The following is a 20,069-nucleotide window of genomic DNA, read 5'->3' as shown; positions in this document are numbered from 1 at the left end:
ATGGTTAACTAAGCTCATGGGGCTGAGCTATGAGATCCACTACAGGAAAGGTAAGGAGAATGTGGTAGCAGATGCCTTATTCAGGAGAGGTGATCCAGGCTTGGTGTGTACTGCAATAACCACCACAGTACTAGAATGGATCAAAGAGGTGATTAGCAGCTACCAAGGGGATGACTGGGCACAGAACAACATTAGAGAAGTGCTATTGAAACCATACCAAATTCCAACCTCAGATACCAAAATGGTGTATTGAAGTTCAAGGGGAAAGTGGCTGTGGGATCTGGAGGAGAGATAAGGAAGAAGCTGATCAGCACACTGCATGACTCACAGTTGGGGGGCATTCTGGCATACAAGCAAGCTTCATGAGAGCCAAGCAATTATTCTACTGGCCAGGCATGTACAAAGACATTAAGACAGCAATATTGAAGTGTGATGTCTATAAGAAATGCAAGGATGAGCATGTGTCCTATCCAGGGCTCCTGCAACCCCTACCAGTTCCACAGAACCCCTGGAGCCATGTCACTATGGATTTAATTGAGGGATTGCCTAATTCTAAAGGGAAGGATACTATTATGGTAGTAGTGGACAGGTATACAAAGTATGGTCACTTCCTGAGCATCTCACATCCTTTTGATGCCCCAAAGATTGCAAAAATATTCCTGGATGGAGTAGTCATGTTACATGAAGTACCCCAGAGTATGCTATCAGACAGGGATAGGATCTTCACCAGTCAATTCTGGAGTGAACTGTTTACACTGTTGGGAGCTAAGCTGGACCTCAGTACAGCTTACCTCCACAGCCTGATGGCCAGACTGAAAAAGTAAATCAGGTACTAGAGATGTACCTCAGATGCTTTTCACATTTAGAACCAAAGAAATGGAATTATTGGTTGACCATGGCAGAGTGGTGGTATAACACCAATTACCACACAGCCATCCAAACGACCCCCTTTGAGGCTTTATATGGGCAGGCACCCCCAACTAGCTCTAAGACCATACACTCAGGCCAAGGTAGCTATAGTTGGGGACTACTTGAGGGAAAGGCATAAGGTTGACACTACACTGAAACAAAATCTGAAGCTGGCTCAAGAGAGAATGAAAAAGTATGCTGATGAGAGGAGAAGTGAGAGAAAGTTTGAAGTTGGAGATTGGGTATATTTGAGATTACAGCCTTACAGGCAAAGTTCAATGGCTATAAGGGGCAACACTAAGTTATTAGCTCGTTACTATGGACCTTATGAGGTGATAGAGAAGGTTAGGGAGGTTGCATACAGGTTGCAGTTACTAATTGGTTCCAAGATCCATCCTGTTTTAGATGTCTCTCTACTAAAGAAGAAGGTTGGGGACCAGATTACACCTGTTTTGCAGCTACCAGAGGTTGATGGAAGGGGGCACTTAAGGGTCGAACCAGTTGCAGTGTTAGACAGAAGAATTGTTAAGAAAATGAATGCAGCTGCAGTGCAATGGCTAATTCATTGGTGGGGAACAGATCCAGCAGAGGCAACATGGGAATTTGTAAAAGAAATTGAGAAGCAGTTCCCTCAGTTCCAATCTTGAGGACAAGATTTTTTAAAAGGGAGAGGCTTTGTCATGGAGTGTAAAGGAATTGCAGGAAGATCTTCCAGTCCAGCTTGAAGAAAGAAGAAGGCGTGTTCTAGATTACAAAGAAGGCGTGGTCGACCAGCTTAAAGGAAGGAGAAGGCGCGTCTTAAAAACCACGCCTTTTCTTAGCACAACAGAATCATGCTTCTGTTATGAGCAAGTGGAGTTGATTATTCTAGAATCCCACGTGTCCTTACCTTATTGGCTTGTTTAGAAGTTAGTTAGTCCGGAAATGGCCATAAAAGGCTGATAAGATCCTAGTGATAGCTAAGTTTTGTCATTTTTTCCAATTGGTTCTAAAAGGAGATTTGGCTCGGCCAATCTCCCTCCTTTCCCTTTCACATTTTCCTTCATTCTTTCCCCTTCACTCTGAATCCTTTGTTTCTATTTATGTGATTGATTATTCAAGTTATTAATGAGAAGCTGAGTTCATTACTTTCCCCATTTTCCTGTTCCATTCAATTTTTTGTTAGCACTAGTTTACTGCTGCTGAACATAATCTGTCACCATTGCTGAAATCTGGTTCTATACCATAACAAGAATTTAGAAAAATGAATAACAAGGAAAAAAAAGGATGGTTTGTGTTCGTTCTCATCTAAGCCAAGGAAATAAGGTCATTGGTTCTCTGATTGATTTCATGCAATAGTTCATATGCATGTTTCTATATATCTTACATATATAAAACGCGAATCGCTTGTGAACAGTGCCTGATGGTCCAGTTATCCTGTGATTGTTGTGAGCTTGAGGGGTTTTTGGGTCTTTTGGCATTGGGTGGCAGTGGTTTTGCTGGAAATTCACTGCTGTCCGCATGGGATTCTTGGATGGGAGCAATTTTGGCAGTCAGCAATTTCGGCCTTGTTTCCTCTCATTCTTTTCTTGGCTTTCTTTACCAGGTGTCCAAGCAATTTAGACAGTGAGTTCAGAGTTTAGACGTGTATTTGTATCTTCATTGTATAATTGTAGTTGCTTCAGCTCCCCTGGTGAGTGGGCGGTGGGTGGTGTCCAAAGCGGTATGTGGGAGCTATACAAAGGTCTCTTGCCTATGTAATCTTGAGAGAAAGCCATCTGAAAAACAACATATTGGATGTGTTTCTTTCTCCAATTGAAGACCTGGATTTGGCGGTATTGCATGGTGAAGTCTTCACACTCTCACCTAGCTGATCTTGTGAGCAAGCCATCTCAAAAGCAATTTCTTCTTCCAATTAAAAGCTTCAGGTTCCATAATTTTGCGAGGTGAACTCTTTGATTTATTTCTGCCTGTTGACCATTTTTCCCTTATAATAAGAGGCCTAATGAGTCAGAATGTTTGTTCAAATCATTGCAATGGTTCACCAAAGGGCGTTAAAAATTTTAGAGATATTTTATAGGTTTCAACTGTGGTGAAATAGGAGCCATTGTTAGACTTGCTATGGACATCTCGCCGCATGATTATGGTTTTTCTGGTGATCAGTTTTTATGTTTTGTCCCACTTGAAAGAATTTGCAGAACAATTGAGTGCATATGATGTATATACAGGGATTTGTCTAATGCATTGATTACGCATTTTAAGTTTGGTTTTGGCCTCAATAAAAGGCCTATTTGTCCGTCAAATTTCTTTCATTTAATATGAATGTGTATCGTCTTTGTTGGGTATATTTAGTTACACCAAGTGATGTCATCCTGTATTTTACAAAATTGTATTTGTTAGCTATACTCGTTTAACCTAGCACAAGTTAATCACTTCTACGGCATGGTGAAAGTAGAGATTGAAGGTAAAACGACAAGAGATCCCATCCAATTAATGATCTTTTTCTTGGTTGATTAGGTAATTGTAAAAAGAATGGTTTGTGCTCGCTCTCATCTAAGCCAAGGAAACAAGGTCATTGGTTCTCTGACTGATTTCATGCAATAGTTCATATGCATGTTTCTATATATCTTACATATATAAAATGCGAATCGCTTGTGAACAGTGCCTAATGGTCTGGTTATCCTGTGATTGTTGTGAGCTTGAGGGGTTTTTGGGTCTTTTGGCATTGGGTGGTAGTGGTTTTACTGGAAATTCACTGCTGTCCATGTGGGATTCTTGGATGGGAGCAATTTTGGCAGTCAGCAATTTCGGCCTTGTTTCCTCTCATTCTTTTTTTGGCTTTCTTTACCAAGTGTCCTAGCAATTTAGGCAGTGAGTTTAGAGTTCAAACATGTATTTGTATCTTCATTGTATAATTGTAATCACTTCAGCTTCCCTGGTGAGTGGGCGGTGAAGAGATCATTAGTAGTCCAAGTCCAGTAGGTACAAAAATCTCTTTAGCTTCATAAATAAATTGAGTAAATGAATAACGACAATAACCAATTTACCTAAAGTCAAATTTCCCATAGTTACTAGCACCCATCATGTATTTAATATATAACCATTTTATATTAATTCACTTGCCTTCATTTGATCTTGTTTAACATAGACCCAGGGCATCCTCACGCATCGCGTGAGGCTGAAAAAAACTAGTAAATATATAAAGTGACCATGACAACGCCTCTTGTTAGGCATTGCTTGAGAAGCCAATTAAGGGTAGTTGCTCATGCGTGCGAAGTTTAAACTTTAATTATTATCAAGTTTTAAATATAATTCAAATTTTCATTACAGTAAATGCATAGGTCATACACGAGTATAAGGAATATTTGAGTGTCGATCCTACAAGGAAAATTATCATTTACTAGCATGATTCGAACTTCTCTATTATTTAGACTATCATAAATAAAGGAATTAAATCCAAACTATGGATGTGCAACAAAGGTAGTAAAAATAATAAGAAAATGTGCCATGGTTATGAAATTCCTATCTATTCTTGCAAGTGAAAATTACCAGTTAAATGAGTGTTATTACTTGGATAAGTCATGGCATAATTTTCTAATGCACATTATACTCACTTTTGCTAATGTACTAACCATACCTATAACTAATCCCCGCCTACATTTTGTGATGGTGGAGCGAGTTATAAATTCATTTGATTATATGAAATTACTTGGTTAAACTCACAAAGGTGTTTTCCTACTTTCATGAGAATATTTCCTAAATTTAACACTTTTATGAACTAGTATTAGATCACAACTTTTATTGATAAAATAATACCTTTAAATAATCAAAATTAGTGGCCAATTAATCATGATTATAATAGTAAAAGTGCTAAATAACGTGTTCAAAATTTGAACATCTAATTGCTAAGAAAACTTCAGATAACAAGCATAGCAAGTTCATCCACACCTCTTAGGTGTAAACTAACAAAACATAAAAGCAAATACCAAACTTGTACTATTACTAAATATGATATTCAGATCCAAGAAGTAAAGAGTTGAAGAGATTAAACCCTCTGTCACTTGTGAGCATCAATCTCTTCACCTTTAATCCTCGATCTTCATCTATGTTTAGCTATTATAAGAATGGATGAAAACTATACTAATTCTACACTAAACTAATGAACTAAGAAGTTCTAGTGAAAGACTACATTTTGTGTAGTGTTTTCCTAGCCTCCTTAGTTATGAAAACGCGTCTTCAAGACCCCTATTGGCAAGTATGTATTTACGTGTTTTTAGGGTATTTTATTATTTGGTTTTGGGGTGTTTTAGTCATTTTTATAACTAATTAACTAAGTTTCTAGTGAATTATGCATTTTGTGGTTTAAGTGTTAAAAATTGCATTTCTATACATTCAAATGGTGAAAACTTCATGTTTTTGTAGGTTTAATGATTCAATCATCAAATAAAATGAATTGAGAATATATTTGGAAGATTATTGATGATTTGAAGTGATTTGAAGTTAATATGATGTGCAAAATGTTCAAAGTGTGAAATGCAATCAAGCATCAAAGAAGAGAAGTTTGATAGCTTTAACACCTTTTCATATTTCGGTGATATCTTGAGTTATAAGTATTGGATTGAGGTGATTCTTAAGTCATTTTGAAGTTAAGATATAGCTCTATATTTTCTATAAGACATCAAAGTCTACTTCATTAGTTTTCCTGGTCAAAAAGTTGAAATGCAGTCATGCATTTTTTCTATCGAAAGTTGAAATAAAAGATTGACCAATCAAGGATATTTTGATCATTTCTATATCTACAGACATCTAAATGAGATGATTCTTGATATATTGGAAAGCTAATTCAAAGCGATACTGTGAGGACCCGAAAAATTTCTTATTTTATCGAATATTAATGGTTTAATTAAGTATTTATCCACCTATTTTTTCCAAATAATTTATTACGACCATTTTAAATCCATTCGTATGGAATAATGTCGTCATTATGCTTTTAAAACGTCCCGTTAACAACTTCAATTTTCGGAGGATTGTTTAAGTGAGAAATAATGAACACGAGTGTTTCAAGGTGATATTGTATTCGAGAGTATGATTATCCTGGGGAAATTAAGAACGGACAATAGCAGATTAAGAAAAGTTAATCGAGAATTAAAGGTGAATAAGTTCTAAGTGAGCATATACTACTCACGCGTGGATAGTTTTCCAAAAGACGCATGGATACAAATTTATTGGAGATTTGAGGAGTTAATACTCGACTCATGTGGGGACTCGTAAAACTCCTATTAAAACCCTAATTTGAGCTTATTTAATTATTTACTTGTTCATTTATTCCGAGTATTATTTTCTAGACCTATTGAACCTAATTACGTGGAAATATAGCTTCGTTATATTTTTTAAAGTGACTTGTTTCAAGAATTAATTTTCGGGAGCGCGTTTAGCGAGAACAGTGAATAGTGCTTGGAGATTTTATCCGCGTAGGAGCACAATAAGCTTGGAATATTGGAGACTTGTACTATGGTCCTAAAATAGGTAATCTTATGAATAAATACTTAAGTGATAGTTAGTGGTGCAGTCGTTATAAGAATTTCTCGGAAGTTTCGCGTTATAGCGTTAAAATTGACGGTACGCGTTTTCACACGCGCGACTTTATTTGAGGGACCTTAGACCCTTATTTCGGGACAATTAAGAGTGAATAATACTTACATGAATATAAATGCATTGGAGGTTCAATGCACTAGTGAACCAAACGCGCGAGAAAATCGAGCCCTAAACGCACCAAACGAGCCTTAATAAGAGTTGACCTTGGAGTGAATTTGCACCACTCATTTTAATCTTCCCTTGGAAGCTAGAATTGATCATATTTCACTCTCTCTTCTCTCCCATAGTGCCGACCAGCCTTCTCCCTCTCTCTAACTCCCTTGCTTCAAAAATTTCTTCACCAAATCAACCACAAAACTTCAATCAATCTTCACCAAACTTGGAGATCATCTAGCAAACTACTTGGAGGTTGGATTTAGCTAGCTAAAGGGCTGCATTTTCACGGTTTCTTGGAGCATTTTGAGGGCCAAAAATTCTGATCTAGTACACTAAGAAGGTATAACATGATCCATCACCTTAAACTTGATTTATAGTAGTAGATATGCATCTCTAAGTACTTGCATGTAAGTAGATGACTTGATATTGTTGGAAAAATGTGAAAGTGGGCTCTATGAACTCCCACTCTTGGGTTGTTGCTGATTTGATGATTGATAGTGGATATATATTGTTGGTTTAGTGGTTAAAATGATGGATTCATGGTGTGTAATTGATAGAAACTTCATTGGGTGCAAGAAGCAAAAGTTTCCGATTTTACCCCTGCCTTGTTCGGCCATTTTAAGACCAATTTTAAATGATCTAATGGCTTGAATCTAATGTTTATATGACGTATTAGATGTGTGAAAAATTTCATTGGAAAATATTGAGGTTTGGTTGGGCAAATGAATTTTTTTGTGAAACTAGCAAATCTGGAAACTGTTCCCGTATGGCTCTGACCAGCGGTAGTATTTCGGCCATAACTCTGTCCTCGGATGTCGAAATCAAGTGCTGTCAGTGGCGTTTGAAACTAGACATTCCTGGATTTAATTTGGTATATAATGCACATTCTGATTCTTTGTGAGCAAGCCGAACCAAATGTTTTAAGTTCGCTGTCCTGTTGCTCTGTTCATCTGGAATGAAGTGTTCAGGCAGCAACTTGATGCCCGATTTTGAACCAGATGGGTGCCAAATTTTGGAACGATTTCTTCTGTGATATTTTAGCCCTATGAATGTATTTTCCAACGGCATAATCCATGCTCGATTCTGAGTTAAATTGACTGAATTGTGACCAAAACAAGAGGACTGCCCTGTTTTGGAAAAACCTTAATATTTGGACTGGTTTGGAACAAGATCTTGGAGTGAACTTGTTAATTGAAATTTTGATGCTAAACCAATACCAAAGGTATCATGGATGTATCTTAGACCCTTATTTCACCAATGAACCATGGTTGGATAGATTTCTTGGTTAAACGATTTGGAATTGGGAAATGAAAGTCAAAAGGCAGATTGCCTTAGAATTTTTCCTGAACTTTGGTTGACTAATTAACTATCTTTCCGAAGGTATTTTTCCCTGAAATTTGATAGAGCGGTACCTTTCATATAGGAGTAAAATACTGCCAATTTTGGTACCAATCCAAGTTCGTTTCGATACCTAATTAAATTTCTAGTGTTGGAGGTTCAAATCTGGAAATTCTTCTCCAGTCTTGAATTTCCCCAACTTTGAGCCACCGTATCTCGGTACTCGAAACTCCGATTCTTGATCCGATTATTTTGTTATAAACCTCACTTGCAACTATAATTGAGTGACAAATTTCAGAGGCTGGTTTGCAACGTGTGAATCATGCCGAATTTTCAAAATTGGCCGAAATCCAACTTAATTCTGCCTTGTACGCCGAGCCTGTACCTTCAAGCTCATTTTTGAGTACTTTCCACTTAGATTCATGGAAAGGTGTCTTCTAAGAACTTTTAGCACTTCCAAAAGGTTTCCAACGGCATAAAGTTTTCTAGTTTTGGGCTTATATCGAGAGAGATACGAATTTTCAAAGATTTAGGATAAAACTGAAATTTCTCAATTTCCAAGGCAAAGGAGTTTTTCCAAAACTCTTAATTCTCTTAGTATTATTCAAACGTTTTGCCCTCGATTTTCATGATAAAAACTCAAATAATATTGTACATAATAAAAGGCAAGCTGAACCTCGATTTACGAGTAATTGAGGTTCCTTTTGTGAAATAATCTTTAGATTGTACTAGAGTACAATCTTCCTTGATAAGTGGGTTAATTGTGTCATTATCCGCTATTAATTGCTAGGCGCGCAAGGAGACCTTCAAGAGGATCTCACCGTGGACACTTGAACTCCCAGAAAATAATTCTTATTGAATTGCTCAGTGAGTGTCAAATGTGTGAATCTTCGATACTTGCTTATTTGTGGTAATTGTTGGAAGTTTTAAAAATAAGGGCGGGTGCGTACTTTATCGCACTCGTTCTAATTTCAAATGAATGATTGAAATGTATTGAATGAATGAAATGTATTGAATGAATGAATGAAATGCAATGTTATGTTATGATTACATATGTCGTTGGAGTGAACCTCCTCGACTTTCAAATGAATGGGGGACGCCCAAACTCATAGGCCAACTTTAGACTCGAGCAGGCAATGGGCTTGGTCGGGGACTTGGGCGAGCCATGAGATATATATAAGCTCGACCTAATGAGAGGTCTTGCTTGGCATACTCGTGGAGTATCGCCTTATAAATGACTTGTGGGCCCTTGAGGTGTACGGTGGACGGAGGGAAGTAAGTGGTGATCTACGGAAATGGAAATACCGACCCGGTTGACAGGAGGGTCAACGCGGGAAGGTATACGAATGACATCGGCAGATCGAGTGGAACTTAGCTCCTGAGAGCTACTATATCCTTGAATTGTTTCTGATTACTTTTCCTGTTCGAATGATTGATTATTGAAAGGACATGGTTTTATTTATTAAATTTGGGATTGCTATTTGAACAAAGTGCTTGCATGTGTGTTCTTGGCCTCACAAGCGTTCAGCTCACCCTGTAGATTTGTTTTCCTTAACAGGACCGAATCTCGGAGAAATGTTGGAGAAACCCCTCTTGGCGTACTCTTGTTTTTAGGGTTTCCGTTGCACTTTGGGGCTAGACTTGTGATTGATATATATATATATATATATATATATATATTGAATATTGATGTATTTCGAGATTCTGATGTAATGATTGGGCAGATGTTGAATATTGATAAGCTTGAATGCTTACGCACTGATTGTATTTATGATATTTAATCGTAACGTCTAGTATTGTATTAAGTTTGGATGGAAATTGCTTGAGTCCTGGTGAGAGCTGGGCAGGCGTCCCGCGGATACCTTTTGGTTCGCCTTAGGGAGAAGTGGGGGCGTCACAGATACAACTTTTACGCAAGAACTAATTTGGCTTCCATAATCAAGAAAATTGCAATTAAAATTGATGCAAAAACAGAGCAATATTGACAATTGAGTAAAAAGTGCAAACCTGCAAAGGAAGGAGATCCGCGAGGTAAGGCTAACGAATCACTTTGTGGATACCCGAGTTTGGCTTTGCAACTTGCTCTTGCAGCATGTTCACACCACATTTTTGGACCATTTCTCTTATCAAATTTTGGTGGGAACTGTCCAAGAAATCATGAAAACTTGTAGAATCAACTTTTGGTGATTTCAAGACACAACTTGCATCAACTTTAACAACTCATTTTGAGTTTGAGTTTATCTATAAATAGAGGCCTTGGAGAGCTTATTTGCATAGCTTTGGAGTCTAGAAAAACTACACAAGATATAGTTTTCACTAGAATTTCGTAGTTCATTAGTGTAGTATATCTTAGTATAGATAGTTTCATCCAAATCTTGTATGTAGCTAGATATAGATGAACATGAGGATGAAGATGGAGAATTGGGGCGTAAATAACATGGGTGACATCTTTTCTATCACTGTATTTCTTGGATTGATTCTCATGTTTAGTGAATATACAAGTTTGGTTCTTGTTTTCTTATCTTTCATGTTTTGCTAGTTTTTATACCTAGGGAATGGATTAACTTCTATGATTGTTATGTAAAGTTTTCATGGTTATTTAAGCTTATTTCTTGAGCATGTTATTTAACACTTTGTTGTTATAATCATAATTAACTTGCTACCATTAGTTGTGATTATCTAAAGGTGTTGTTTCATCAATAACCTGATGTGAAACCCCGATCTAGACAACCAAAACACCATGGCTTAGGCAGCGGAAATTTGACCCAACTAATCCCTAGAAGTCACGAACAATTTTGATATTATCTCAACCCGTCACTACTCGAATTAACGAACCAAATTGGAGGTAGTAGAACGCCACAATCAAGGAGATACTCGATTGATAAGTTCAGGTGAATAACTTGAGAAGATTCTCAAGTATTCAAAGGCAACTCTCTTGCCAAAGAGAAAGTGAAAACTCACTAATTGTATTTAATAGCCAAAAACTGATCCCAAACAAAGAGGAAGTGGGGCTATTTATAACCCTTACAAGCATTAACCCTAATCCAAAAGTTGACCAAACTACCCTACATACTTAAGAAAGATTTTGGGCCTTACTTACTAACAAATGGGCCGCAATTAAACTATCTTAATTACCTAGACTTTTTAAAACGAGAAATAACCAAAATCAACGAGGAAAATCAAATAATCCTACTAAACTCAAGCATTCGTGCAATCAACTAGTCTTCACTTGAATCTTCCAATTCCCCATGTGCTTGAATGGGCCTTGGTCTTTATATTCTCATCATAACCATTGTGATTCAATACTAGATTATGGAAGTGTTAAACCTAGGGAGTTAACTCACTAAATTAAGGTTATACCTCTGTGGTTTTAGTGGTTTGTTCCATGTAATTTCATGGAATTTAATAAACTTATAACTAGTTTTATGTCACGTTAATAGATGTTAAGTAGTTATAGGTATGGTTGGTACATCAAAGAAAGCATGTATCACGTATATTTGGATATTACGCTATAACTAGCCAAGATAATGAACTCATTTAACTAATTATTTCATTTGCCCAATTAGATAGGAATTCCATAACCCAAGCCACTTTTTCTTGTCAATTTTACTACTTTTATTGTATATTAGTAGTGTAGATTTACTTGCTTTATTTGTAGTAGTCTAAATAATAAAGAAGTTCGAAAATCATCAGTAGTTGGTAATTTTCCCTATAGGAAAGACCCTAATTATCACTATACTCATTTGATCCGTATACTTGCGAAAAATCGAGATAATTCGACTTAATTGATTTGATAATTAAGAATTTATAACTTGAAAGCTTAAGCCACATCACCAATTCATAGATGATTAAAGCCATAAGCAATCATGTTTAAACTCATGCTAATTGCTTCTTGAGATACCCAAAAGTTGTTTGTTGAAATCTTCAAAAATTCTTAAGCAGCAACAATCGAAATTTGAATAGAAAAATGTCCAAAAAACTATGCGAATAAGTAGCAAGTTGGTCTATGCAAAGCCACGAGAGGAAAAACCGCTGGAAAACACGAGTGAGATTGGCATTTTTGGTCCACATTTTCATTATATTGCAAGTTTGCACTTTTCTAATGAATCTTTGAAATTGCTCTGTTTTTGCACCAAGTTGAACTGCAAATTTCTTAATGATAGAAGGTGAACTAACTCTTGCATAAAACATAAAGTTATAGCTCATTGCATAATCTTTCCAATGCATTAAGAATCATGTCATTTGGAACTCTGTAGCTTGAGAAATTATCAAAATACTCCTAATAGGTCAGAAGACATTTCACTATTCTTGGAAAATCATTCAAAACGTTCCTCACATTTTACAAAATGACTTTTTTTATCCCTCACTTTTAAAAGTGTAATTATATGTCCCTTACAAATTCATGTTGATCAAATTTGGTCCCTACTTAGATTTTCGACTAGTTTTTTGTCAGAATCCACCACGTGCCTTGTACATGATCATTTTTTAAGGGTAAAATTGTCAAATCGAATTTTAAATAATCCGATCCATAGTCCCTCATATTTCATAAAATTAATTTTTTCCTCCCTTACATTTTACAAAATAAATTTTTTCCATGTGTATGAATAGTTTTATTTTTTAAACCCATATACATATTTATTTTATTTCACTTGAATAATACAAATAGTATATATACAGCTACAATTAGCCTGTTCAGATGAAATCCAATAGAGATATATTACATGCTATTCATACTATTCAGGTGAAATCAAATAGATATATAGATGGGTTGAAAAAAATTGTTAGTTTTTCACTCATATTCATTTCCTTTTATTCGAAAATTGAAAACAAAGAAGACATTTAATCTTGAATATTGTCAAGTGTTTATATCGAATTGAACTTAGACAGAAAAATAAACAAAGGAAAAATATGACAAAAAGAAGTAAGTGATTGGTACTTTCAAATTTTTAAATAATCACAGGGCATGTAATTCAACTGTTAGTCTTAAAGGTGGCAAGTAGAAATTTCGAATTTAAACTGCAATTTGTTAGCATGACTATAGAATTCGAATTAGGACCATTAATTAGCTTGCCTTGCCTTGTTATACAACTCAATAAATGAATTATTACCAAAAGAGAAAAGATCACAAATATTGAACAGATTCACATGGTGAAATCAAAATGATATATATATGGGATTAAAACATAATTGTTAGTTTTAAACCCATGCATAAATCTATTGAATAGCATATGTACAACTACAATTAGCCTATTTAGATGAAATTAAATAGAGATATATTACATGCTATTTGTACTATTCAGATAAAATCAAATAAAAATATATATGGGTTTAAAAAAACTATTTATATACATCGTTAATGAGGGATGAAAAAATTCATTTTGTGAAACGTAAGGAACGAAAAAATTCATTTTGTAAAATGTGAGATATGAAACAATACATATTATGAAATGTGAGGAGCTATAGATCGGATTATATAAAATTTGATTTGATAATTTTGCCATTAAAAAATGATCACGTGCAAGGCACGTGATGGATTTCAATAAAAAACTAGTTGGAAACTTAGGTAGGGATCAAATTTAACCAATATGAATTTGTAAGGGATTAAAATTACACTTTTAAAAGTGAAAGATGAAAAAAGTTATTTTGTAAAATGTAAGATACGTTTTGAACAATTTTCCCAAAACCGCTAGAAAACATGGGTGAGATTCGTATTTTTTGTCCACATTTTCATTATATTGCAAGTTTGCACTTTTCTAATGAATCTTTGAGATTGCTCTATTTTTGCACTAAGTTGAATTGCAAATTTCTTGATGATAGAAGGTGAACTAACTCTTGTAGAAAACATAAAGTTTTAATTCATTGCATAATCTTTCCAATGCATTAAGAATCATGTCATTTGGAACTCTGTCGCTTGAGAAATATCAAAATACTCCTAATAGGTCAGAAGACATTTCACCATTTTTGCAAGAAAAATGCATGACAGTGTTTCAGATTTTTGACCCTCAAAATTTGTGAATTGGATTATGAAGTATCATAAAAATTGTAGCAGTTTGTCTTAGCTTTAAAGTGGTTCAAGAACCATCTCAATTCAATATGTGTAACTCAAGTTATAGTCGGAATACCATAATTAATGTATCACTGCAGCCAAACTTTTCTTCCTTGTTCATAATTGCATTACATCATTTGAACATTTTGCACTTTATGTTCACTTCAAATCACCGAAAATCATCCAAATATCTTCTTACTTCACTCCAATTGATGATTGAATCATGTAAACCTACAAAAACATGAAATTCTAACCACTTAGTTCTATAGAAATGCAATTTTTCTTACTTAAACCACAAAATGCAAAATTCACTAGAAACATAATCATTTAACTCTTACAATCAGTAAAACACACCAAAAATTAAGTAATAAAATAAAATAAAAATGTACAAAATAAACACTTATCCAATTTTTCCACATTTGAATCATTACTTGTCCTCAAGTAATAGGAAATACAACCAACAATATTTCAAATGTTGAAATAACACGTGCACTTTTGAAGCTAATTCCTCAAAAAGTCAAGCAAATGACCATTATGCAACCATTCATTTACCTTAAGTACTCATAATATCAAGTGAGAGATAATTATACTATAGTATTGACAAGTTCAATTCAATTCCTATTGCTTCATATATATTGTTTTGTCAAATTTATTTTATTTAACTTGATTATTTAATTTCTTTCTTCGATAGTAATTAAAAAACCTTGGAATTTAAATTTTCACTATTTTTTTAGAATAATTAAACTAGAGAAAATTAACTTGTCCCTGTGGGTTTGATCTCTGGATACTCCAAGTGATTTATTACTACGATTAACTCTGTATACTTACAAAAATTGTTGATTAAAGATCAAGATTAGATTTAACTAATTTTATCCTTATCATCATCACTTGGTCTCTATAATACTTACCAATGTAATGGTTGCAGGTAAACCATAAGCTCATTACTGAGAACCTCCATATACACTTTGTATTTCCGGCAATTCTAACTTAGGCATCGGACTGTGTGTGTGGTTGCAAGTGCTTCCAGTGCAAACTCCCTAGCTTGAATGCCATCCTAGCTCAGCTCGGGTCAGAGATTTTGTGCTTCTTCAGTGAGTAATCTATAAGTATCTTTATAAGCAACTTATAGTTTCAAGAGATGTCTTGATCTGCGATGATTGGAGTCAAAACTAGTCAAATTGTTTTACTACCAACCAAACAAATAAACATAAGGAACCAAGTTAGAATTTGTGTGGCAGCCCCATCTCCCCCTAGAGCGTACCCAAGGGTTTGACAGACCGCCTGCCAGCTCTCGCCAGGACTCAGTCACAATTCATGTAAACTTTCAAATAAAAACCTTGATAACAAAAGCGATATGAATTTTCAACTTTTAACATATACACTCATGGTCCTCTAACATCCACACGACCTATAAATACAATCAAAGAATTAGACTTACAAAAATCAAACCAAACAAGCAGGCTAGATATCTATGAAGTACACGCTCGAGCAACTAACAATCTTATAAGAAATCGAGAATTTCCTCAATTCAACCTCTCATGTTCTCATCCCTATGAGGAAAACAAATGGCGTGAAATGAGCTAAAAATCCAGTGAGATTCCAAGTAACCAAACAGGTAAAGTACGAGGTAAGATAGCATACCCAGACATCAAGAAACAAGTCAAACTCAAATAAATCATGACCCAATTTATAGTTAAGCAATTAGTCAGATAAATCATGCAAAAGGGTACAGAAAAAAAAGAACACATTCAGGGCAAAGGATATAGGTTGCTCTCAAGAGCAAGTTCCACAGTAGCTTGATCAAGATCCGTTGACTCTCCATCAATCACGAAAGCATAACGTCCGTAGATCTCCACTTTACACCAATTTTCGTCCACCGATCAACCCCCTACTAGCCCGAACGTCTAAGAAGTACCCAAGGTTCGTCAATCTCCTCGACCAAACCCTTGGTGGCTCGATTCAACCGACTAACCCTGGGTTGGACTTATAGTCCCAGACATACAGTAAATTCAGGATATGGCTTATAGAGCCAAGTATTTAGATAATCAAGATTGGAGTCGTTGGCTATTATCCAATGCTCACACAGTAAACCTTGGAGACGTTAGTTGTCACTTAACGTTCCGTATTCAGAAATAAACAGTGGTGGTAATATTCGAGCAGACAAATTAGTCGAGAAGATAACACTCCACTCGACAAAATAGGATAGAGGTACTGAGACGGAATGAGAGGCACCTCCCACTCGAAAGGAGTGTGGTACATGCTACCGCTCAGCACTAGTGTCGACGAGATAACTCTCCAATTAACTTAATTAGAATAAAAGTACTCCCACTCAGATGGAGTGTGTACATGCTACCGCTCAACACTTATAAGTCAAGCACAAGCACTCACACAAGTACAGGTAAATTAAGTGCAAGCGAGTACAAGATCATTCAAAAAGAGAAGATCGAGCGCGATAAGGACACACTCGCCTAACTAGAATCAAGTTACAAGTAATGTCCAGCAATTCACATTCTCAAATATTCCAAGTATTTCAAGTCAATATACAGGTCATATATAAATCAAGTTAATTGTTTATGCGTGAAGGAGATATCAAGTGTTTAGTCAAGTCGGGTCAATTGAGTGTACTTAAGAGCACGCTCGACTAAACAGGTTCAAGTCACAAATAAGTTTAACATATCATGTTTCAAGCATTTCAAGTATTTCAAATCCAAATAGTTGAAAATCAGGTGGTTACAAACCCTGATCAAATAAGAAAATTGGAAGAAAGTTGCAGAAATTAAAAACTTTCTCAGCAAATCCAGCCACAAATCCGTCCGACAATCCGGCCAGAAAGTGGCTAGATTCTGGCCACTTTTCAGTTGTAGCAAAATGGCTAACACATGTTTTAACAAAATCTCACAAATTTAGTCGAGTTAGGTCAAGTACGATAAAGTACACACTTGCCTATGAGACAAGAAATCAAGTACCTAGCATTGTCTAACAACAATGAGCATGTAACACGTAAGTCGGTGGGATAACCACCTGAGTGACCAATAAGTCAAGTTCAAGCAAAGCATTTCATTTCATATCAATATCACAAAGTGAACTACAAATGATCGAGTATGATAAAGTACATCCTTGTCCCAAAAGTTATCAATCCAAGAGCAATTGCTTTAATCAAGTAAGCATGTTATTCAAGTAAGGAGACATTCCACGTAAATATTTTCATGTACTTGGAACACTCACCAATCAATTGCCACCCTTCACTTTAACCTTGGTTCGTTCTCTTGAACTCTCTCGAGTCCTGTGGTCACATATTATATAAAAAGGCTAGCAATATAAAGCCAAAATATATGAAGAAATTAAGGTTTCTTAGACTTCATTTCCTTTCACTTAAACCTCAATTCCACTCATAAACCATACCCAAAATGATTTACCAACTCCAACCTTAAAGTGGGAAATGAAAGTAAAAACGGTTCTAAGAGAACAGAATTTTCCAATTTTTGTGCAACATTATTTGAAAAATCATATATCAAGTTTCTTAAGTCCAAAATTTATAAACTTTATACCATCAAAAAATAGACTCAAAGGGTTATAATTTCCCAGAAGACACATTTATAAGATTCAGTCCACAAGTTAGTCAAATTACAACTCCAAGTTGCTGCTTCATCCAGTCAAAAGACAGAACAGGCATGGCAAATCAGTCAACTTTGAAAAATCACAGATATTTATAGAAATTGAGAAAAGTTATGGAATTTGCACGGTAAAAAGTACTTTGAATATAATTTCAAATGCAATAAACAGAACTCAATTCTGACTTTTCTACACCAAGATATAATAGATTTCCTAAGACTGCCCAAGGTTCCCTGCGGACAAATTTTCAGTAGCACTTCCTTTGTGTTTACCCATTTTTTCCAGTCAATTCAAGGCTTCATTCTTACCACAAAACAGCGTCAACTCAAGCATATACATACCAGGCCAAAAACTCACTAAATCAATCATATATATATAGCATATAACCATCACCTCCGTTTCCCAAATCCTAGGGCAACGAGTGAACGTTGTTAACATTCTGGGTTCATTTCCAACTCAAATATGAGCTCATTAGGTGGCCAAGTGAGTGGTTAAATCTACTCAATTCATCATGTAAGTTAGGCCCAAAATGTAGTAAAAGGCCATGTGAAAACAAGTTTGACAAGTGCAAGAAAATTGAGCAAAAGAAAATTTTCATTCAAGTTCAAAGTGGTCTTCGCAGGTAAAATAGTTGCGCCCGTGCAATTTCGGGAAAACGACCATATATCTCACTGTAGGAAGGTCAAAATCAAGTGCCGTTAGCGGATTTTAAAACTAGACTCGAAGGGTTTTCCAACGGCACCAAATTCACACTCTAGTTCGTCTCCTATCAATACCAGTTATTCAGGGAAATCAGCTGATTTTTCAGTTCTAATCAGCTCCAAAACCCTAACGAAGTTACTCTATTTCCTCTTGTCAACTTTACTTGTTTTGGCTCAAATTCTCCCGATTCAATCTTCTAAAGTTCATATACAGGGGATCAAGTTATCTAGTACCATTGGAGCTCAAAATGCAATACACAAAAATGATTAAAAGAACCAAAACAGTCTAGCCAGCAAAAGGAACCAAAACAGTCCACTAGTGGTCCAAACAACCCCTTTGCTTGCTTCATTTCCATTTCAACTCATGCCAAACCTTAAACCAATGTTTAGCTAAGTTTCGTAGGCTTAATTAAGGTACAAATGAATCACAAAATCAAGGAGAAACCTCCTCTACAAAACCAGTCGGCCAAGAGAAAGAAAAATAGTCCACTAGTTCACTTGCATCACCAACTTCCATCCTTCCATTGTAATTAACTTACACATCATTCCAAGAGTTATTGTTAACTCAAAAAGGGTCCAAAACATGTTAATACTTCAAGAAAAAACCATGAACAAGGATAAGACAAAATATAAAATACATGGTAGGCAAACCAACTAACCCTACTACCACTTGTTTAATTCAAGAAGGTTAACCACAAATATCATCCTTTCAACTCCTAGTTTACCATCAAAACTCAAAACACATGATACAACACAAGAAAGCTAGGATATAAGGGTCATGTACCTCTCTTATGTGAAGCTTGAATCACCAAAACAAACCTCCAAAACCAAAGCTCCAAGCTTGAAACACACACTAGGGTAGAAGGTAGTTCACTCACTAACTCAAGTTCATTCTCTTTTGATTTTTGTTCAAGATCAAGTTAGGGTTTAAAAAGCAAGAAGATGGAGTTTTCGTCCTTCCCTTAGAAGCTTCAAGATGGCCGGCTATATGGAGAATAAAATGGAGCAAAATTGGTTTAAAATTCCTCTAATCCTTTGGTCAAATAAGGTGGATGGTTAGGGTTTTGTCACATGGCCCAATCTTGGCCCTTTCTTCCCTTAATCTTTGACTAATGAAGTTTCTACACTCCAAATGTTCCAATGTCTATTTAACACCTCTAAACTATCATATAAAGTTCCAACCACAAATAAAAGGACATTTGGGCAAAGTATATCTAATGAGATAAAATAAATTGCCAAGTCTAGGAAATGTTTCAATTCAAATAAAAGGTAATGTAGTGCAAATGCAAAGAAATGTCATAAGTGATTTAGTCTTAGGGAAATGCAAGTGATTAAGGAGAATTTATATTTTTAAGTAAGGGTTCTTACACTTAACATGTACTAACTTATATCAAGAAAATGAATTAAAACTTGACTCACTTATAAAAATATCTAGAAAATTAAGGTAATAAAGTAAAGTAAAAAAAATGTGCTCATAGAAATATGATAAAATAAATATAATTTCCGGGGTTCTCACGATTTGTCCTAATTTCTACTAATTGAGTGTAGGGCTTAATGGTGATATATGTAGCTACATATGGGCTCATCCAATCCCATACTGCTTCTCTCAAAACAAAACAAAAAACCCTAGCTCAAATTTTGGCTACCTGACTGCATATCATGCCCCTTTACGCACTAAACCTACATGAATAATTGCCGAAGAGTATGCCTCTTTATGCACCTAAACTTGCAAC

The 20,069-nt window shown here is 35.5% G+C and overlaps 1 protein-coding gene across 1 annotated transcript; it reads left to right on the top strand.

Annotated features, from left to right (window-relative positions):
* Nucleotides 1–962: 962 nt before the first annotated feature.
* On the top strand, nt 963–1,556 carry LOC113705761 (uncharacterized). The gene has a single exon (XM_027227672.2). It carries the CDS (start codon nt 963–965, stop codon nt 1,554–1,556), a length of 594 nt encoding a protein of 197 aa, XP_027083473.2.
* The last annotated feature ends 18,513 nt before the right edge of the window (nt 1,557–20,069 follow it).

This window comes from Coffea arabica, chromosome 8c (genome assembly GCF_036785885.1).
Source record: "Coffea arabica cultivar ET-39 chromosome 8c, Coffea Arabica ET-39 HiFi, whole genome shotgun sequence".
Classification (NCBI taxonomy): domain Eukaryota; kingdom Viridiplantae; phylum Streptophyta; class Magnoliopsida; order Gentianales; family Rubiaceae; genus Coffea; species Coffea arabica.
This window is presented reverse-complemented; position numbering and strand designations above follow the sequence as displayed.

Excerpts from the sequence above, each read along its gene's own strand:
- LOC113705761 (XM_027227672.2), top strand. The coding sequence starts at position 963 with ATGGGCAGGCACCCCCAACTAGCTCTAAGACCATACACTCAGGCCAAG.